The sequence below is a fragment of the Aedes albopictus genome, chromosome 1 (assembly GCF_035046485.1).
Source record: "Aedes albopictus strain Foshan chromosome 1, AalbF5, whole genome shotgun sequence".
Classification (NCBI taxonomy): Eukaryota; Metazoa; Arthropoda; class Insecta; order Diptera; family Culicidae; genus Aedes; species Aedes albopictus.
Window position 1 is genome coordinate 12270841 of NC_085136.1, and position 23202 is coordinate 12294042.

Genomic DNA, 23202 nt, shown 5'->3' on the forward strand with positions numbered 1-23202 from the left:
GTGTCTGCCAGTGAGTTTCCTTCCCGATTATGGCGTATTGTTCCGATCCTTGCTCTCCTAATGTGTCTCCGTGTCGTCTTTTCTTCTTTTGCTGTCTTTGTCGCTACGTGCAGCGTTGGATTCATTTCTCTGTTACTCTTGTCACCCTGCGCCGTTTCTTCGTTGCTTTTGCCACAGTTCCATAGATGAACTTCGCAGGTCATAACCGTTGGTAACGGAATGGAAGCTTTCTGTACTAAGAAGAGGATGGAAAAAGAACTTTCACGATATGCGTATTTGCATCTCCGACGACTACTTCAACTGAAGACTTCTTCATGCAGATGGTTGTCTAAAACGTCGAACAGCTACTCCAACTGAGAACACTTTCTTCAGACGGTTGTCCAACCCGTTTTACAGTTCATGCAATCGAAGACTACTTCATCCAGATGGTTGTCCAACCCGTTTTCCAATTGCTTCAACACACTAGAGAGAGCTGGAACATCAAAATCAAAGTGTGAACCAACAATCACCTTATCCAGACTGTTGTCCAATCAAAGATCGCTTGATCCAACCCCAGATTCAATCCGCCCAACATTGCCATCAACCCAAAACTGCTGCATCCAAACGGTTGTCCAACCCGTCCTTCCGTTCGTTCAACCGAATACCACTTCATTTAGACGGTTGTCCAACGCGTCTTGCAGACTCTTTAACCGAACACTTTTTCATCCAGGCGGCTGTTATAAACATTGTACAGATCTTTTAACAGAAGATTACTTAATTCAGACAGTTGTCCATCCCATCCTTCGATTGATTCAATCGAAGACTTCTTCATCCAGATGGTTGTCCAACACGGCTTCTGACTTCTTCAAGCAACCGTCCAGTAGTACCTATAAGACTCTCCAGATGGTTGTCAAAAACGTCGTACAGATCCATCAGATCCAGGTCTGTCCAACAGCAGATTCCTTCATCAAGGCGGTTGTCCAACCCGTCTTACAGCCATTAGTTGACGGGATTGGAAGACGCGTTTCCAATCCCGTCAACTTAAGATTCCTGAGTTCCCAATACGATTATCTAACTTTTCTTCATGTTTGTTAAACCGAAGATCGCTTCATCCAGACAGTTGTTGTTGTTTTCAGTTGATAGTTGTCCAACCTGTCTTAAGGTTAATTCAATCGAAGACTTCTTCATTCAGACGGTTGTCTATCCCATCATCATGTTTCTTCAGCTGTCATCGAGGCGGTTAGCTAACTACAGTGCGAGAAATAAGTATAAAGACAGAGCCGTTTTCCATACAAAATAATCAAGTTTAGGGATCAAAATCTTTTTTTCTAGCGATTCGATTGTTATGGAATTTTGTCTGCAACCTTAAAATAACTGGAACTTTGGCTAGAAATATAAATCATCATCCATTGAAACGTTTATATCGACTTTTCAGATTCAAATAAATATTGCTAATTCAGAGAAAATTTTCCACTTTACGGAAGATTGAAAAGCTACCGCAGCTGTCAGACTGATGATTTTCACCAATGTATCATCAATCAGTCCAAGGATACCTTGGGTCGAGCCTTGGGTACGACGCCGATGATCATTGTTTGTTGTTGCTTTTCAGAACATTTCACTTTGCAAGCATGCTTTGATGTGACCAAACTTTTCAATGATACGATCATTTTCATGGCTGCGGTAGGACTTTGACAGCTGCGGTAGAACTCGGCGGCTACCGCAGAGTGGAAAATTTTCTAAAAATCCGCAATATAAAGATACATTTTTATATGGAACTAGTGTCTTTATATTTATTTGAATCTGGAAAGTCAATATAAACGTTTTCATGGATAATGATTTATATTTGTAGCCAAAATTCTAGTTATTTTAAGGTTGCAGCTAAAATTCCATAACAATCGAATCGCTAGAAAAAGAGATTTTGATCCCTAAACATGGTTATTTTGTATGGAAAACGGCTCTGTCTTTATACTTATTTCTCGCACTGTAGTCCCCTATTTCGTTCATCCGAAGACTACTTCATTCAGATGGTTGTCCAATCGAAGATCACTTTATCCTCGAAAACTTCATCCAGACTGTTATCCAAAACGTCGTACCGACCCTTCAGATCCAGGTCCGTCCAACAGAAGATTTCTTCATCCAGGCAGCTGTCCAACCCGTTTTGAAGTCCATGTGGACGGGATTGGAAGGCGCATTTCCAATCTCGTCAACTTAAGATTCCCGAGTTTCCACGACGATTGTTCAACTTGTCTTTCGGTCCGTCAAACCGAAGATCACTTTATCCAGACAGTTGTTGTTGTTGTTAGTTGACAGTTGTCCAACTCGTCTTACGGTTGACTCAATCGAAGACTTCATCATTCAGACGGTTGTCTAGCCCGTCTTCTTGTTTCTTCAACTGTCATCGATACGTTTAGTCAACTTGTTTCTCATTTTGTTTAACCGAAGAACGCTTTATCCAGATGGTTGTCCAATCGAAAACTTCCTCATCCAGACGGTTATCCAAAACGTCTCACAGATCCTTCAGATCCAGGTCCGTCTAACAGAAGATTCCTTCATTCAAGCGGCTATCCAACCCGTTTTGCAGTCCCAAGTTGACGGAATTGGAAGACGCGTTTCCAATCTCGTCAACTGAAAATTATGGAGTTACCAAGACGGTTGTCTAATTTGTCTTCCAGTTCGTCAAACCGAAGATCACTTTATCCAGACAGCTGTTGTTGTTGTTGTTGTTGTTGTCAGTTGACAGTTGTCCAACCCGTCTTACGGTTGGCTCAATCGAAGACTTCTTCATTCAGACGGTTGTCTAGCCCGTCTTCTTATTTCTTCAACTGTCATCGATACGTTTAGTCAATTTGTTTCCCATTTCGTTTGGCCGAAGAACACTTTATCCAGATGATTGTCCAATCGAAAACTTTCTCATCCAGACGGTTATCCAAAACGTCTCACAGATCCTTCAGATCCAGGTCGGTCTAACAGAAGATTCCTTCATTCAGACGGCTATCCAACTCGTTTTGTAGTCCCAAGTCGACGGTATTGGTAGACGCCTTTTCAAGACAGTTGTCTAATTTGCCTTCCAGTTCGTTAAACCGAAGACCACTTCATCCAGACAGTTGTTGTTGTCTTCAGTTGACAGTTGTCCAACCCGTCTTACGGTTGACTCAACCGAAGACTTCTTCACCCAGACGGCTGTCTAGCCCGTCTTCCTGTTTCTTCAACTGCCATCGAGAAGGTTGTCTAACTTGCCTCCCAGTTCGATCATCCGAAGGTCAATTCATCCAACCCGTCCTACAGTACCTTCAACTGAGGACTTCATCATCCAGAAGGTTATCCAAAACATCGTACAGGTCCTTCAGGTTGAAGTCCGTCAACTCAAGTTTACTTCATTTAGACGGTTGTCCAGCCCGTCTTATAGTCCCTTTCACGGAACACTTTTTCATCTAGGAAGGTTACTCAAAACACTGTACAGGTTTTTCAACCGAAGGTAACTTAATCCCGACGGTTGTCCAACCTGTCAACCAGTCCCGTCAGCCGAACGCTTCTAATTTCAAACAGTTATCAGTTTCTTCAACGAATATTACGATATCGAAACGGTTTTCAAACCTGCTATTCAGTTCGTTCAATCGAAGATAACCCCATCTGGTCGGTTGTCCAACCCGTCTTACAGTGCCTTTAACCGAACACTGCTTCATCCAGAAGGTTTTCTAACACACTGTGTAAGCCATTCATCCGAGAATTATGTCATCCAGGCGGTTGTCCAACCCGTCTTGGAGTTTCGTCAATCGAATATGACGGAATCAAGGCGGTTGTTTAACTTTCCGTTCAGTTCGTCAATCGATGTTCATTTTATCAAGACGGTTGTCCAACGCGTCTTTCGATTTCCTCAACCGATGATCACTTCAATCAGACAGTTGTCCAAACGGCTCGTCTTCCGTTTTCTTCGACTGTTATCCAGACGGTTGGTCATCTCGTTTCCAGTTCATCCAACCGGAGGTCACTTCAAACGGTTGTTCAACGCGTCTTTCAATTCCGTCAACCAAAGATCAATTCATCTGGACGGTTGTCCAACGCCTCTTGCAGTATCTTTAACCGAACACTTCTTCATTCAGACGGTTGTCCAACCCGTCTTACAGTTTCTTCAATCGAATATTGCTGTATCAAGGCGGTTGTCCAACTCTCCGTTCAGTTCGTCAAACGATGATCATTTCATCCAGACGGTTGTCCAACACGTCTTTCGATTTTCTCAACCGATGATCACTTCAATTCATCTTGTTTCCAGTTCATCCAACCGAAGGACACTTCAGACGGTTGTCCAACGCGTCTTCCAATTCCGTCAACCAAAGATCAATTCATCCAGATGGTTGTCCAACGCGTCTTTTTTCAACGTCTTTTCCAGTCTTTCTCGGAAGATGACGAACAAGTTTGTCCGTTTAATAAAATGCATCATTGAAGCCGACTTTTCCGCTACTCACCGCATCAAAACAAAAGCGCTACCGTATATGGACGGTCACACAGTGGCAGCAGTCGAGTTACGTCAGACACACAAGGCTACGATGGCGCTATCTGTTCATTGCATAGCGGCCGTTTTAGTTATTTTAGTGATCCATTGAGATTGAACAATTCGTCATTGATATCATCGTCAGTATAGGACATTTGATGATGTATTACATTACAGCCAGATATAGCCGGAATCCTATCCGTCGCTTTGTTGTCTCTCTTTTTTTGTGGAGAGACATTGGAGGCACAGCTGATTTTTTTTCCTGACAGTTGCGGCGGGAATCGATCTCGCGCTCCTCAGCACGACGATGCGACTAAATGCTTGGTGATACTAGCCGATCACGAAGCCACTAGATTATTGCCAGTCCAAACCAGAATTACATCCGCTGCTATGGCGTCTCTTTCCTTTGTGGAGAGACAATATTGCCAATCCCGGCTTGGACTTCTTACGTCGCTTTGGCGTCTCTCTTTTTTAAGGCGAAAAATTGTTGCCTGTTTCGGCCGGAATTACATCCGTCACTTTGGCGTCGCTCTTCTGTATGGGTAATGGGCCGTTTAGGCGTCTTCTATTTCTAAGCCAAAACATTATTGCCAGCTTCGGCCGAAATTTCATCTGCCGCTTAGGCATCTCCTTTCTCTGAGGCAAGACATTATTGCCAGTCCCGGCCGGAGTTTCATCCGTCACTTTGGCGTCCCTCTTCTTTATGGAGAGATATTATTGCCTGCTTCAGCCGGAGTTTCATACGCCACTTTGATGCATCCCTTTTCTGAGACAAGACATAATTACCGCTTTGGCGTCTCTCTTCTGTATGTGTAATAGGCCGATTAGGCGTCTCCTTTCTTTGAAACGAGACATTGTTTCCAGCTCCGGCCGGAATTTCATCTGCCGCTTAGGCGTCTCCTATTTCTGATGCAGAACACTATTTCCAGCTTCGCCCGAAATTTTATCTGCTGCTTAGGCGTCTCTCTTCTTTATGGAGAGACTTTATTGCCTGCTTCAGCCGGAGTTTCATACGCCACTTCGATGCATCCCTTTTCTGAGGCAAAACATAATTACCATTTTGGTGCTCTTTTCTTTATGGGTGATGGGCTGTTTGGGCGTCTCTTTTTTTAAACAAGCCATTGTTTGCAGCTCCGGCCGGAATTTCATCTGCCGCTTAGGCGTCTCCTATTTTTGAGCCAAAACATTATTGCCAGGTTCGGACGAAATTTTATCTGCCGCTTAGGCATCTCCTTTCTCTGAGGTAAGACATTATTGCCAGTCCCGGCCGGAGTGTCATCCGTCACTTTGGCGTCTCTCTTCTTTATGGAGAGACATTATTGCCTGCTTCAGCTGAAGTTTCATACGTCACTTTAATGCATCCCTTTTCTGAGACAAGACATAATTACCACTTTGGCGTTTCTCTTCTGTATGGGTAATCGGCCGTTTAGGCGTCTCCTTTCTTTGAAACGAGGCATTGTTTCCAGCTCCGGCCGGAATTTCATCTGCCGCTTAGGCATCTCCTTTCTCTGATACAAGACATTATTACCTGTCCCGGCTGGATTTTCATCCGTCAGTTTGGCGTCTCTCTTCTTTATAGAGACATTGTTGCCAGCCCTTATGGCAATTTCATCCGCCGCTATGGCGTCTCCTCTCTAGCCTCTACATTGCGAGACATTATTGCCACACCCGGCCGAAATTTCATCGGTCAGTTTGGCGACTCCCTTCTCTACGGCGAGACATTATTGCTATCCACAATCAGAATATCATCCATCGCTTAGGCGTCTCCTTTCTTTAAGGCGAGACATTATGGCCATCCCCAGCCTGAGTTTCATCCACCGCTTAGGCATCCCTCTCTTGCGAGATGAAATCTTCCGAATTCCCTCTGTGTTTGATCCGATCAGATACTGTCCGTCAGGAAATTCAGACTGCTCATAGTTACCTTCAACTGATAGTCCGATTCACTACGTTCTCGGTGTAGTCTGCTCCGCTGAATTCAAACAACAAACTGTTTACCACTTCAGATCTTCGCTTCTGAAGTGTGGTGGACTCCAATCTTGAATCTGTACCACAGCGTCCATCTTCCGAATGGTTCTTCATTTTGTTGCTACAGTAGACGTTCGATAACTGCAACATGTTTACGTTTCACTTACCGAATGAAATTCGATAACTGCAACAACTGGCAAACGCCAAAGAACTGTCAGTCGCTGCACAATGCAGCCAATGTGCATTCAGAAAACATCGCACTGCAACAAAAGTGCATGCGAAAACATCGCATCGCTGTTGACATTTCATTTTGACGGATAGCGGTGCGTTAACTGCAAAATTGTTGCACTTAGCGGACTTGCACTTAAAAAGCATTGCAGTTAAACCGTTTGCACCGAGCGAACGTCTACTGTACCACCAGGAATCCTTTCCGCTTCTGGAATTCTCCGTTATGAGTTCTTGCTCGTGCTCGATGTGATGTGAAGCTTGTTCAGTTGACAGTTGTGATGATGATGATCCTGCTTATCAACATGGCCTACTCAGAAGGACGAAAGTACCACACACTTTAAAAAAAAAATAGAAAACAAACGATATGTGACAGATAGTTTTAAAACGTAAGAACTTGTGCCTACAGCCTACTACGATCCCTTGAAAAGTTTTGAAATTGACACTCCACAGAAAGCACCTTTTGCTTTATTCTGTTTTATGATGGATTATCCACCATAGAATCCATCTGCAATCGCCTGCTACGATGCACCAACCAACCAATCACACGTCACATTAGCTCGATCCAGATGCCAAAAAGATGAATGACATCTCAGTGTATGGTTACTGTTCCCGCTCCACTGCTCCAGATTCCCGGCGAAGAAAATTAACTTGCTCACATGTCGCCAAAAGTTTACCGGTTGCGCTGTCATCACGGTGGCAAGCCACCCACAGCTCACAGGCGAAAGAATGAGGCGAAAGATACCAGTCAGCACTCCCGGAAAATGCCACCCCGAAAACACCGGGAGAGGGATGATTTATCTCGATAATTAACTTAGGAATCTTTGTGTTTGTGTGTCTGTGCATTTCCGCGTTGCAAGAAAAGGGACAGGTCCGAAACAACCACTGACAGTAGGATGATTCATAATTTTTGCCATACTTTCTACCGGGTCAGAAGAAAAGGGATATAAAGTTAGCCTCCTTCGATGGCTTCCCGAGTAGAAAGTGACACATCAAGTCAATGTATCAAGAGGTGTATAAATTAAGGCGTTTGAGTTGGCGCTGCCATCTGTCCGCCGTTTTCTGATCAGCCAAACGACATCCATTTCAAACGTGTATTTGGCATTTCTTCAATTTTACTCGGGTTGCCAGAAAGCAAGCAACATCACTCGACTCGACACTGGGCATAGATTGCGAAACCTGTCGACGACGATATTAGATTGCTGGAGGGAAGAAAATTCTGCTCGTAAAGCATCAGCATGGCGCAACTGGCACGACACACGTGTTCGCAGGAGCAAGTCTGTGATCCGCAAATTGAGTCGACAGCTTCCCCTCCCCCTCTGACTCTGTCTGACCGGAGGGGCCAAGTTAAAAGAAATAGAGAAAAAAAAAGGATAAGACAAGTCATCTCAAGACTAACAACGCGGATATGATTTACATCGTGGAAGCAAAAAGTGAAGACGAGCCAAGAATATGTTCTTTTTTATGCAGCAAATCCAAAGAAACGACGTCACCGACCTGAACGACGATACAAGCCGTCGTGATGGATTCGCCGTTGCTGTCACGCTAATGCCTTGTCATATACACTTTACGACGACCGGCGGGGTCATATCTGGTTTACTTTATCTCGGATTTAAGATGATGGTCCATGCGGAAAGTTCGTTATGGTTATTAAAAGTTGAGCACTTATGATGCTGAACGACTCGGCTTGATTTGCAAGCAATCTTCCATGCAATGAAAGTATCATCGAAAACTTGCATACAAGTCCAAACTGTACTAATCACGTTTTCTCTCTGAACTCTTCCTCTTTCCAACAGCACCCATGTATGAGAGCGATCAGACTGACTTAGAGACCTATGGCGAATCGGCGGGATGTTACTATAACTACAATCACTACAGCGAAGGCGATCGTATCATGACGAACGAACCCTGCCTGAACTGTACCTGCCACGATCGTATGCTTATGTGTTACCTGCGAGTATGTCCCTTCACCAAGGCGATCGGCCAGGACTGCACGATCGAGAAACGTGAAGATCAGTGCTGCCCGGTGATCACCTGCCCGGAAGTGGAAGTGCAACTGGTGGACCACCAAACGACAGCCGGACCCGATGCTGCTGGCAGCTCAACGGCCGTTGGATCCCCCGACCAGTATGGTTGTACCATCGAGAATAGGTTCTATCCGGAAGGAGCTCAAGTAAGTCACCACGCGTGCGCCATCTTGATCGCCGTCGAACAGTCCTTCTAACATCTCTTCTTCCCAGGTGCCATCTAACCCCCACAAGCCTTGCGAACTGTGCTACTGTATCCGTAACATGACCACCTGTGTCATGCAGGAGTGTACGCTACACATTGATGGATGCCAGCCGATCTACAACAAGGGCGTCTGTTGTCCAGTACGATACGATTGCGGTAAGTTTCCTCAGCTTCCAGGAACCTCTGAACACACCTTCTAATCACCCCAACTCCTCTCTCACCCACAGATCACGATAGGGACGAATCCGGCCCGATGCAATTGGAAGACGAAATGACTACTACCGTACGCCCGACGCCTGGCTTCATCCTGACGACCACGATGTCTCCGGCCATCTCGACGGACTGTGTCCACAATGGTGAAACGTACGCCGATGGTGCCATGATCTACACCGACCAGCCATGCGAACACTGCTACTGCATGCGCGGAGACATCGTGTGCGCCGTCCAAGAATGCGGAACTCCACTAGAGAACGAAGGCAAGAACTGCACAGCACTTCCGCCAGCACCAGGACAGTGCTGCCCGGATACGTACATGTGCGACGGAGGAAAGGAAGCCGCTACCACGCTCCGACCGGAATCCGATGACCTAGTCACCGAACAACAACAAGCCGCCGCCGCCACCACTACCGCCAAGGCTCCAAGCAGCGACGAATCTGCCAGCGTGCCAGCCGATGATGACGAAGACGTCCACCATCCTGGTGCCATGGTCGATGACAAATCCGAAAGCGAAGAAGAGACCAGCATCGAAATGGAACCAGTGCACGCCGATGACGATGATGAAAGCGCAGAAGATGAAGAAGCGCAACAACATCACGAAGCTCCAGAAACGCCAGCTGCCACCACTAGTCAACCAAGCCAAGCCGACGAGAAGGAAGCCACCACTCAGGCCGCCGTTCAAGACGAGAAGGAACCAGAGGCACCAGTCATCCCTGCTGAAGCCGATGAAGTTGCCGCCGCTGAAGAACACGACGAAGAACCAAAGGTCACCACAGGCGCAGCCCCTGCCGCTGACGCCAAGCCAGAATCCGAGAAGGACAACGAAGTCGAAGAACAGCCATCGGTCAGCCACGACGATACGCAAGAAGACGCTCACACCACCGAACAACCAGCCGAACCAGAGAAGGACCTCCTGGCACCGACAGTCGCCCCAGCCGATGACGAACAAGCCCCATCCTTCACTACCGTAGCATCGCAGAAGGACGAAGATGTCCCAGCCGAAACTACAACCGCGTTTGCCTTCACTGCTAGCGATGACGATGTCGGTCAAACAACTGAAAGCCGCACGTACCTGCCACCCTTCCGGGACTCGGAAACCACCACCATCCGCGTCGATGCTGACGAACCAGCATACGCCACCACCATGGCACCTGCCGCCGCCGTTGAATCCGACGATAAACCCGAAAGCCTCGCTCCAGAATCCCCGGCCACAACCATGAAGACCACGGAATCCACTACCCTCACCAAGGAACCAGCTCACAAGTACGAAGACAACCTTCCAGAGCAGGACTTTGTCGAACTGCCACCGGCCGAGATCGTCACCGAGTTGCCACCAATCCCAACGACCGCTCGCATTCCGGAGATGCCCACCGAAGAAGTCATGACTCAATCTCCACCGGAAGCCGACTCGCATGTGTTAGACGATGCCATTACCACGTCCGCCCCTGCCGCAGCTGATGTGCCAGCCGTACCAGCTGAAGAAGAGAAGGACATTCCAGCCACCGTTGACATGGACGAACCTGTTGAAATGAACACGGTCATTCCCTCGAGCGACGCCAAGGAACCAGAGCAGGAAACCCCAGACAAGATGTTCCCAGAGGCCATCCCTGGTGAAGGCGATTGCTTAGTCGATGGAGTAACCTACAAGAACAATGCCCTGATCCCCGCCAACAACAAGTGCCAGACCACATGCAAGTGCTCCAACAGCATTGTACAGTGCGAGATGGTACAATGTGCTACCGCCCCATCGAACGACTGCGCTCCACTGCCGGCCGCTCCTGGCGAGTGCTGCCCAACGTACAAGTGCAACGCCGTCGAACAAGACGAAAGCGCTCCTGAATCCGACAGCGAAGCCTCCGTCTCCGAAGAAGCCAAGAAACCAACCGAAAGCGCCTCCACCGAAAGCTCCTCGTCTTCCGATGACACCACCGAAGAATCCAAGGAAGAAGACGAACAATCCGAGAGCGACTCCACTTCCGACGACAGCGACGAAGAGGAAGAATCGAACCAGGTCGAAGATCAAGGCAAGGTCACCACCCGTCGCCCGGTCACTCCAGTCAAGGCAGAAGAACAAGATCAGCCATCCGAAAGCGACTCCGAGTCTTCGGACAGTGAAGCAGACTCCGATGAAGATGACGAACCCGTCAAGGTCACCTCCGCCCGGCCAGCGTATGCTGAACCGAAACCAGAATCCACCACTGTTGCCAAGGTTACCGACGACGAAACCGAACAAGAAAAGGTCACTTCTGCCCCAGCCTTGGACGAGGTTGTACCAACCGAAGGACAGGCAGTCGAAAAGGAACCCGAGCACGATGACGAAAAACTGCCAGCTGAGCCTGTTGAAGCTGAAAAAGAGCAAGACGAAGCTACTGCAACCACCACTGCTCCCGCCGCCGCTGACGAAGAAGCCCATACGACCGTGGCTGCCGTTGCAGCTGACGTCGCTACCGAGGAAGAGGAAGAAAAGCCCTCAGTTGCACCAGCTGCTACCGAAGAACCAGTTGCTCACGACGAAACCACGACCGCTCAAGCCGTTGAACAAGCTGGCGATGATAAGGAAGCCGAGCCTGTTGCTTTCGACGTGGAACAGGACGCTGTTCAAGAGCCATCCAAGCCTGAGGAGGATATGCCAGTTGAAGCCGTCGCTGCCACCACAATGGCCGCCGAGAAAGATGCGGAACAAGACATGCCAGCCGTCACCTCTTCCGCACCCGTTCAAGATGATGAAGTTCCAGTTGAAGCCACCACTGCCAAACCTGCTGTTGCCCTTGACGAAGCCGAAGAACCAAAACCAGCGGAAGACGAACAACAGAAAGTGGAAGATTCTCCAGCTACTACCGCCGTGCCTGCTGAAGCTGCTGCTGACGATGTTGCTGCTCCAACCGAAAAGGACTTCAAACCCGAAATCGAAGCCACCGAAAAGCCAGAAGCTGAAGCACCAGTGATGCCTGCCAAGAAGCCAGAACACGACGACAGTATTCACTTCCCAGAGGACGACGATGAACAGGAACACGTAGAAGTTCAAGAGACACAGAAACCTGTTGTGCCGATTGCCGATGAAACCGAAGATGAGCAACCGATTGAGCACGACGATGGCATTCGCTTCCCTGTCGATCAAGACGAAGAAGAGCCAATCTTCACGCCAGCAGTCGAAGATCACGAAGAAGACGAGCACAAACCAGTTGACGATCACATTCCTGGACATGTTGACGAACACGAACCGGCCCAGGAAATGCCAAGCACAATGCAACCAGCTGCCGACGAAGCAACCACTCCCGAGGCCAGTGTTGAGGATGCTCAAGCTGAAATGGACGGCGGTCTAGACGAAAAGATTGAAGAAGATAAGCCAGTGGAGCCAACGCGCGATGAAGTGATGACGACGAGTGCCCCAGCAGCTGCTGACGACGAGAAGAAACCTTTGGATGACGAGGAAGCTCAAGTACCAACAACCAGCGCACCAGTCAGCCAAGATGCTATCTCTCCCGAAATGCCACCGGAGGAAGTTCACACTCAAATGCCGCTAGAGTCGGACGACCAGGTCAAGGATCACGATGAAGCGCCAGCCACTCAAGCTGCTCCAGTTGAGAAGGAGCCGCAAGCGGAAACCGATGCCAACGTGAGCTCTGAAGAAGAACAGGAACATGTGCCAGTGAGCCAAGATGCCGAAGCTGAAGACGACGGAAGCAGCGAAGAAGCGATAGTTCATGAAGTCCCAGCTCCGACGGCGGATGAGGAGGATGAGGATGAAGAGAAGCCAGTGGAAGCGGAACACAAGCCAGTCGCCGCCGATGACGATAAGCCAGCTGAAGAGGAAAAGAAACCAGTTTCGGATGACGTTGAGAAACCAGTTGAAATGAAGCCAGTTGCTGCTGCTGATGAGAAACCAGCTGAGGAAGATGTGAAGCCGATGGCTACTGATGACGAGAAGCCAGCTGAGGAAGAGATGAAGCCAGTTACTGCTGACGATGAAAAGCCAGCTGAGGAAGATATGAAGCCAGTTGCTGCTGATGACGAAAAACCAGCTGAGGAAGAGATGAAGCCAGTTGCTGCTGATGATGAGAAGCCAGTTGAAGAAGAGATGAAACCAGTTGCTGCTGATGACGAAAAACCAGTTGAAGAAGAGATGAAACCAGTTGCTGCTGATGACGAAAAACCAGCTGAGGAAGACAAGAAGCCAGTTGCTGCTGATGATGAGAAACCAGCTGATGAAGAGATGAAACCAGTTGCTGCTGATGACGAAAAACCAGCTGAGGAAGACAAGAAGCCAATTGCTGCTGATGATGAAAAACCAGCCGATGAGGATGTCAAACCAGTCGCTGCTGATGACGAGAAACCAACTGAAGAAGAAGTCAAGCCAGTTGCTGCTGATGACGAGAAACCAGCTGAAGAAGAGATGAAACCAGTTGCTGCTGATGATGAGAAGCCGGCTGAGGAAGACGAGAAGCCAGTTTCTGCTGATGATGAGAAACCAACTGAGGAAGAGATGAAGCCAGTTGCTGCTGATGACGAGAAACCAGCTGAGGAAGATGAGAAGCCAGTTGCTGCTGATGACGAGAAATCGACTGAAGAAGAAGTCAAGCCGGTCGCTGATGATGATGAGAAGCCAGCTGAGGAAGAAATGAAACCAGTTGCTGCTGACGATGAGAAGCCAGCTGAGGAAGATGCCAAGCCAGTTGCTGCTGATGATGAGAAACCAACTGAACAAGCCCAGCCAGTTGCTGCTGATGATGAGAAGCCAGCTGAAGAAGAAATGATACCAGTTTCCGCTGACGATGAGAAACCAGCTGAGGAAGATGTCAAGCCAGTTGCTGCTGATGATGAGAAACCAGCTGAAGAAGAGATGAAGCCAGTTGCTGCTCATGACGAAAAGCCATCTGAGGAAGAGATGAAACCAGTTGCTGCTGATGACGAGAAGCCAGCTGAAGAGGAAACGAAACCAGTTGCCGCTGACGATGAGAAACCAGCTGAGGAAGAAATGAAACCAGTTGCTGCTGATGACGAAAAACCAGCTGAGGAAGAGATGAAGCCAGTTGCTGCTGATGACGAGAAACCAGCTGAAGAAGAGATGAAACCAGTTGCTGCTGATGACGAGAAACCGGCTGATGAAGATGTGAAGCCAGTTGCTGCTGATGATGAAAAACCAGTTGAGGAAGATGTCAAGCCAGTCGCTTCTGATGATGAGAAACCAGCTGAGGAAGAGATGAAACCTGTTGCTGCTGATGATGACAAACCAGCTGTGGAAGAAAGCAAACCTGTAGTTGCCGATGATGATGAGCAAACGACTGTGGCTGCTGATGAAATTACCCCGGCGGTTGATGAGCAGAAGCCAGTTTCTAGCGATGACGAGAAACCAGTTGAAGAAGAGGAACCAATTGCTTCCGATGACGACAAACCAGCTGAAGAATTGACCCCAGTGTCAGAAGATGAACAGAAACCAGTTCCAGAAAGTGACGATAAGCCAGCTGAAGTAGAGAAGACTCCAATGGAACCAGCGATTGTTAGTGATAGCAAACCAACGGAAACTGAGGATGAGCAGAAACCAGAAAGTGACGAAACAGTTACAACTTCAGCACCAACAACCGATGAAGAACACAAGCCTGAAAGTGATGAATCTACTACAATGGGTGCTGCTGTTGAAGATAAGCCAACTATGCAAGCCGCAGATGAAGACAAGCTAGAATCCGATGAGGAAGAACCAAAGGCAACTACAACTGCTCCAATGAAGCAAGCAGATGAAGAACAGGAAACAGTCAGTGCCGATGACATGCAACACGAACCAACTGCAGTCTCTGATGATGACGAATCGACAGAAGTGGCCAGTGAAGATGACAAAGAACAAGAATCGGTTGATGACAAGGCTCCAGCGGCGGAAGCTGATGAGGATCAAAAGGAATCTGACGAAGCAGCACCTGCAACCACACCAGCTGCTGATGAAGAACAGAAACCAGCTGAAGCTGATGAAGAAGAAAAACCAGCACCAGCCAAGAAACCGGAAACGATGATCCCAGAGTTCGAAGCCACTACCGCAGCTCCTGCCAAGGAAGAAGACATGGCCGCTACTCACAAGCCAGAACAAGATGAAACCAAGCCAGAAGTTGAAGCCGACGAAGTGAAACCAACCGAAACGCCATTGAAGGCAGAAGATGAAGTTGCTTCCGAAGAAGATGAAGTAGCGCAGCCTACTCCTACCGCTGACGATAAAAAGACCTCGGATGAAGCTGAAGATGACACGCAGCAAGCCACTGAAGCTCCAATTAAGGAAGCTGATGAACCACTGGCAGCCACTACTGCTGCTTCAGTTGCTTCTGACGCAGAACAAAAACCAGTTGAAGATGATAAGAAACCTGAACTCGATGAAGCTGAGAAGGATGAGGAGCAGAAACCAGCTGTTGAACCTGTTGAAGCCGATGAGGTAGAACATAAGCCAGAAGTGGAGGCCGACGAAGAAGAGAAGCCATCCGTGGCTGCTGAAGCTGACGAGGAACAGAAACCAGAAACCGCTACTGAAGCCGAAGAACACAAACCAGAAACCACACCGGCTATGGACGTTTCTGCCGAGGAAGAGGAGCAGAAACCAACGCCTGCGGCTGATGTGACTGAAACTGAAAAGGACGATGAATCTCCAGTGGAAGCCGATGAAACAGAAAAACCGGCAGTTGCAATGGACGAAGAAGAGAAGAAGCCCGTTGAAGCTGAAGATGAACAAAAACCAGCAGTTGAACCAGTTGAGGCTGACGAAGAAGAAAAGCCTGCTCAGGAACCAGTTGAAGCTGACGAAGATGAAGAAGTGAAACCTGCTCAGGAACCAACTGAAGCCGATGACGAGGAACCGAAACCAATGGAAGATGCTGTCCCAACTACTGCCAGTCCTGTTGCGGATGAAAAGAAACCAGAAGATGACGAACAGAAACCATCTTTGGATGAAGAACCCGCTACCGAAACTGCAGTGAAGGATGATGAACAAGATAAGCCAATCACCGTTGAATCGGATGAGGAAGTGAAACCAGCCGAAGCAACTACTGTGGCGCAAGAACAGCAACCAACGACGACGTCTACTCCAGAAAAGGAAGCTGACGAAGAGCAGAAGCCAATGCCAGTTGAATCGGATGAGGAAGACAAACCAGCGCCGGAAGCCGACGACCAAACCAAACCAGTCGAAGCTGATGAAGAAGAGAAGGCTACCGAAGCACCAGTGAAGGAGGCTGATGAAGAGGAAAAACCAGCTGAAGTGCAACCAACAACTGCTGATGAAGAACAGAAACCTGCTGCTGAAGAGGAAGAAGAGGCCAAGCCAACTCCTGCTTCGGATGAGGAGCAGAAACCAGAGCTGGATGAGAAAATCGAAGAGGAACCAGTTAAGGCTGATGATGAGACGCCAGCTACTACGGCAGCCGCTGTCGCCATGGATGCCGAGAAGGAAAGCGAAGAAGAACCAGTCAAGGCTGCTGATGAGACGCCTGCTACTACGGCAGCCGCTGTGGCCATGGATGACGAGAAGGAAAGCGAAGAAGAACCAGTCAAGGCTGATGATGAGACGCCAGCTACTACCGCTGCTGCTGTGGCTATGGATGCCGAGAAAGAAAGCGAAGAAGAACCAGTTAAGGCTGATGATGAGACGCCAGCTACTACCGCAACAGCTGTGGCCATGGATGCCGAGAAGGAAAGCGAAGAGGAGCCAGTCAAGTCTGCTGATGAGACGCCAGCTACTACCGCTGCTGCTGTGGCTATGGATGCCGAAAAGGAAAGCGAAGAAGAACCAGTCAAGGCTGATGATGAGACGCCAGCTACTACCGCAGCTCCAGTGGCCATGGATGCCGAGAAGGAAAGCGAAGAAGAGCCAGTCAAGTTTGCTGATGAGACGCCAGCTACTACCGCAGCCGCTGTGGCCATGGATGCTGAAAAGGAAAGCGAAGAAGAGCCAGTCAAGTCTGCTGATGAGACGCCAGCTACTACCGCAGCTGCTGTGGCCATGGATGCTGAGAAGGAAAGCGAAGAAGAACCAGTCAAGGCTGATGATGAGACGCCAGCTACTACCCCAGCTGCTGTGGCAATGGATGCCGAGAAGGAAAGCGATGAAACCGGAACACCAAGCGTGGATGAGGTTCAGCCAACTCCAGAGCAGCCAAGTGAATCTGATGAAGTGGCGCCACCAGCTGCTACTCCTGTTGAAGCCGATGAGGAACAAAAACCAGAAATGGCCGAGCCAGCTACTACTGCAGCTAGTACTTCTGACGATGCCGTCGAGGAAGAGAAGGAAGTCACGCCAGCAGCGCCGGTGGCCGATGACAAGGACGAAGCAGCCCCAGAAAGCCACGAAGAAGATGTGCCAGCCCCAACTACCTCAGCTGCTCCGGTAGAGATTGCCAAGGATGAAGTTCAGACTACGGTGGCTCCAGTCAAGGCTGATGAAGCCGAGAAGGAACCTGAGAGCACGACAGTCGCAGCTGCAGAAATCACATCCGCGCCAGTTGTGCCAGCCTCTGATGAAGATAAGGAAGACGACAAGCCAGTTGCCCCAGTTCAGGATGAGGTTCAGAAACCAGTTGAAGTTGAAACCCAAAAACCAGCTGAAGAATCGCCAGTGGAAGCTGACGAGGAAGATGACCTGCAGCAACAAGCTAAGCCAGTGTTTGACGACAAAGAAGACGATACGCAGAAACCAGTGACGCCTGGCTATGAGGATAGCTACTTCCCATCGAGCACTAAGAAACCAGAGAGCGACTCTCCAGCTCCATCCTATGGACCACCTGGAGGTTCGCAGTACGATCCAGGATACGGACACATGCCACCACATTATCCACCATCGTCGTACGAAGACGACTACACCGATGAGGAAGATCCAGCCTCGTTCGGACCGGGTACCTGCCGGTACGGTGGCAAGCTCTACGTGTCCGCCCAGCAAATTCCACGGGAAGATCCGTGCGACTTCTGCTTCTGCTTCCGCAGCGATATCATCTGTTTGCAGCAGTCGTGTCCACCGCCAATCAGCGGCTGCCACGAGGAGCCGATCTCCGGCTTCTGCTGTCCACGGTACGAGTGCCCCGTCTCGATGGCCACAGTGCTCAACGTTACGACCAGCACGACGACCACCACCACAACCCTGCCGCCGCACTTCCTATCGCACGCCTACAAGGGCTCGGTGACGAAGCGCGGTTGCCAGATCCAGGGCAAGGCCTATCAGGTCGGCGAAACGGTAGCGTCCGCCAGCGGACCTTGCATGCGATGCTTGTGAGTATCTTTTTTTGGGAGAGGGTGGTTGTGATCCGGAAGAGGAACTTCGATTGATCCCGATGTTCTTGCTTTTTTACTTTTTTGCAGATGTGGCGGTGATGGCCAGATGAAGTGCGAACCCAAGGCCTGCAGTCCCGAGCCGATGCTACAGCAGATGATTGCCGTGGCGGCGTCTCGAAGGCGATGAAGCGTCTAGCCAGAGGATAGCCAACAAACGAGCGAGCGTGCAAGCAAGAGAGAGATTAAACATGAGAGAGTGAGATTGCGAGCGAATACAACGTTAAAGAGGTAATCTCACGTTAGAATTCATTTTTCAAACTAGGAAAACAGGAACTGTACGATACGGGATTAACCAGTATATAGGAAGGAGATGCTACGGCATCTCGTGGCGAGTGATGGGAAGCGATGAAGACGATGGTAAAAAGAGAAAGACACGTCACACGAAGCAAAGTAGCTCATTTTTCCAAAAGACTTGATACAACAATCACTCATAGTTAGAACACACGCACACATTCACACATAGTAGACCAGACACTCACACAAACACCCGCGCAAACAGATCAGTATAGCCGAGACAACGATTTCTTAGATCCAAGGCTCACCTGATTGACGGCGGCCATTTTGGAATCCGTTCAATATGGCCGACTTCGATCTGGTGAGCCGGCATTCTAATTCTTTATTTTGTGTACAGAACAGAATTCTTTCGACATGACAAACTGAGAAAAATTCACAAACGAGAACTAAAAGCAACCAAAACCGTTAGGAAATCACCGGAAAGTGATCGTCGTGTCTCATACAATTACTTCTAGTCTCTCTGTTTTACGTTTTTTTAATAGAAAGGAATGGCAATGGAAACGAAGCGATATGGATTTAGCAATGGGTCGTAGTAGAACACTCACTCACACCGTTATAATTCGCCGAAATCTTGTCTTTTTTAACGTAGATGCTTGTTTAAGCAGACAGCAAAATCTCTGATCAAAATTATGACGTGAAAATCTAAACATAAACACAAACACAAACACACCACACACACTCATCGACACATCGAACAGTTATCCCCTCAGTGCGTTCTTGTAAGTGTAAAAACTAACCTCAATGTGAATGTTATTTTTATACATGGATATGGATATGCATTTCCGTTTTTTACGTGTTAAATTTATTAATTTTTGATGTAATAGAACGTGTAGAATACGAGTGCTCTGGAGTGTGAACGCGACGACGGTGCATCGACTCGCCCCTCGTGCCAAACGCTCTTCTCTATGTGTCAATCGTTCCGTTTGTCATTTTGACAGGACGGAGTGAAAACGCGCAAATCTCACTGCATAGGAAAACAAATGAGAACAAACGATGATTTGAGACGTGTAGGAATGAATAGGATTAAGAGACCAACTTTAGCTGCCCCCATTTCTACCCTATAAACTTCTTTGTTTATTACCTCTCAAATCCGAGCAACAGAGAAAGATTCACTTCTGACAGTGTTACCAACGCCTACTCAGTTTCCATGGTGATAGGATTGAGAGAGAGACACCCCCACTGAACTTTTCACTCATTAGCATCCCAAACGAACAAAAAAAGCACAAACGAAGACACGAGTTGTGATATGTAATATTAAAATGAAATCGAAACGAAAAAAAATACTAACGTGTGCATATTCGGGTATAAATTATAACGCACTCCATCAAACCAGCACTGTATTCAGAACGGAACAAAAACAAAATTCATCTTCGTTTTACAGTAAGTAGGCCAGGGTGAGTTACCAGGCCGACTGGATCCGTCACATGAGTTCCATCGTCCGAATCTGATTCGGTCGCTAGAACCCGACGGCATCTCCCGGCTTGGTCACTCACCCCCAAAATATCAATAGAATGGCAAACAAAAATTTACCTTTTTCCGACTCTCTGGTCGTCTCTTCTCATGTATCCACTCACTACACAAACACACACTTTGCAACGCGGCTCACTTGGATGAGTTCTCTTCTGAAATCTTTTACACACTGAAACATACACTCACACAAATACAGACACTATCGTTGAAAACAACAGAATCGCGGGGGCGAGCAGAGAGCGTGAAAGATGTAAATATTACTAATTTATAGAAAAAAAACGATAAAAGTGAATAAAACAAAAAAAGCGACACTAGGATTTTAAATACATGTTTTTACATTCGAGCTAAAGAGAACAGAGAAAACGGCTCGAAGTAATTCAAAATTATCAATTAATTTAACTAATTAGCAAGAAAGCTCAAAATAAGTAAAAGAAGAGAGTATTTTTTATCTTAGTTTATGTGTTTCTGTCACTTCTTTTTATATTTGTATATTTGCCATAATTTTAATCAATTTCAAAGCTATACTTTTGCAAAATTACTTTTCGAAGGTGACTCAAACTACTGTGGAAACGACACACAAGTAAAAACAATCTAAGCAATATTCAAATTTAGACCCACACAAAAAAATCCCTTGCAAAAAGCGTGAAAAGACATTAAGAAAAAGCAAACCGAGTATTGAAAAACTATCGATTTAACTGTATTACTTAGCTATTAATTTACTCAGAAGAAAAAATGAGAGCAAGCTCATGCATAACTGTAGATCCCAGGAAACAACAGCAACAGTGAACACAGAACCAGTGTTAGAAAACAAAAAAAAAAGTTAAGTCGACTGACAGTGACACGAGTCGTAAAATCAACTGACATAGCGTGCGTTGTGTGAGTGCCCGCCAAGAACACTCGAAACCGCACTCACACAAACGCGCCACCCCCCGAACAAGCTAGAGAGAAAAGAGATCCAATAAGCCTGAACCGGAGCGACATTAGCTCGCCCGTGCCGTACCGAGTCGTCCCGAACTCGCTCCTCCCCGTGAGTGCCCTTCCCGCTTCACGGACGGTCACTCACGGTATTTTTTATTTATTTTTACTAACACCGAAAGCGTTACTTTTCCCAAATTGTTATAAACTCTTCAGCACGCGACTGACGTGTGTCCCAGAATAAGTAGCAGCGTTAGACAGTGTGAAAATGAATCATGTTATTTCTCCTTTAAATTATTATTCAAATTTTGTATAAGTCGACGAGATAGAGTTTGCAAGCAATCAGGTGGATTGCTTTCAAACTTTATCTCCCATTCCAAACGATGACCTCTTCCGCTGTCTAAGAGAACTAAACATATAGAATAACCCAATTGCACACACAAAAGCGAGTATAAGCAATAACACACACAGACACTCTCACAGAGAAAACGGCAACGGCACGGCTGCGACCAGAAATCTTGCTCGGGTTCAAAACCAGAAAGCGCAGGTTTTTTTTTAATAAGATCAATCTAATTTATAGAAACAAAAGCACGCACGAACGCAATCTCGAACTCTACTACTTCGAAGCTAGTGAGAAATGTCCTTTTTGTTTAATTTGTGTAACCCCTTATCTGTTGATGGGAAGGACTTTTCCTTGTTTCTTTTCGGCGCAAACAAAGAAGTGCACAAAAAAGTGCAAAAATTTATAGCGAAAGAACAACTGAAACAAAAAAAAAAACAATGCGAACTTTTTTGGAAAGCAAATTGAACAAAATCAGCACACAGAAGAACAAAACAAAGCAAAAGAAAAAAAAAACAGACAGTAAAGACAGACGAAAGCGACGAAGAAGAAAGGAGGCAAAAGAATATGAGAAAATCAGGATATTTTTAAGTGTCCTTTTATACTGAAATAAAATTTTTACGTAAAAATTGAATAAAAATAAACCGGGTTTGAAGTTACTGTTATCCGAAAAGTTCTCAAAGTCAGCCTTGTCTTACCTTGATGGCAATAGCAGCGTGTCGGCATGCAACAGCTGAGAATGGTACTGGTATTTTGGTGCACCAACAAAGGTCTTCAGCGATGTTCCTCCACTATTCCTCGGCGTAGAGAGCATCCTGTAAATAGCAGAATTTCAGATTAATTTGTAAAAAGTGTCAGTGTAATGTCTTCATAGTCTACATGTATACATGATCAATGTTACCTTAGGTTAGCGTACTTTTTTATAAGAATTCAAAAATGTACTCTTTTCATGAGTGTACAATATGGTAACCCAAATCTGGAATCATTCAAAGTATTTTTTCAAGAATTCCTTCTGCGATGTCTTCAGGAACTCCTCTTGGGGATGATTTTTTCAGGAATTCATTCTAAGTTTCCTCCAGAGATTCCTCCGGGAACTCCTGCAAGGCTTCTTCCGGGAATTGCTGCAGGGATTCCTCCGGGAATTATTCTATAGATACCACCCGGAACACCTCTTTTGTGAGTAACCACCATTGAAAAAACTACGCCAAGTTTGGGCCTATAAAATGGTTGCTTATTATAAACATTGCAAAACGATTGACTTGACCAAATTGAGGCAAACTTTCAACATATTAACATACCATTAGAAATAAAAACACTCAAAACACAACTTAATTTATTTTTTTAAATATTAAAAATAATATTTTTCAATGTTTTTCGTAAATATTTTATTGGGAAATAAGAAGAAAAAAATATGTACACTCCCGATCAAAAGTTTGGGGTCACCCCCTCAAAAACATGTCATTTTTTTAGGCCCATGTCTCCACCAATTTGCGTTCGATTTCAAAATCCTAGATCTCATTCCAAAGATAATAATTCAAAGTAACTTTGAACATGATTTCGGTGAAAGTTTTTCAAAAATATTTGTATGTAACTTAACCCAAAGTTGCCAAATTTTCTAAAAAATGAATATAAACTTACGGAAGTGTCGCTGGAAATTGGGCCCACCAAATTTTATGATGAGAGCAGCAATATATACAATTTTCCATTGGCTTTCAACTCCTTTTTACCGAACTTAGCTAAAAAATCTAGAGAAAAAAGTTATTAAGTAACTTAACCCTTGATGAAA

At 46.8% G+C, this 23202-nt stretch overlaps 1 protein-coding gene across 15 annotated transcripts in view; it reads left to right on the plus strand.

Moving 5' to 3' along the window:
- LOC109424976 (titin) overlaps positions 1-22060 on the plus strand; it is a 204016-nt gene extending 181956 nt beyond the window's left edge. For all 15 annotated transcript variants that reach the window (XM_062843497.1, XM_062843507.1, XM_062843475.1 and 12 more), the window contains exons 4-7: positions 8455-8831; positions 8899-9046; positions 9118-18334; positions 18425-22060. In XM_062843497.1, coding sequence (XP_062699481.1) covers positions 8455-8831; positions 8899-9046; positions 9118-18334; positions 18425-18524 — 9842 coding nt within the window. In that variant the 3' untranslated portion in view covers positions 18525-22060. The remainder of the gene's footprint in view (positions 1-8454; positions 8832-8898; positions 9047-9117; positions 18335-18424) is intronic.
- Positions 22061-23202: the final 1142 nt, after the last annotated feature.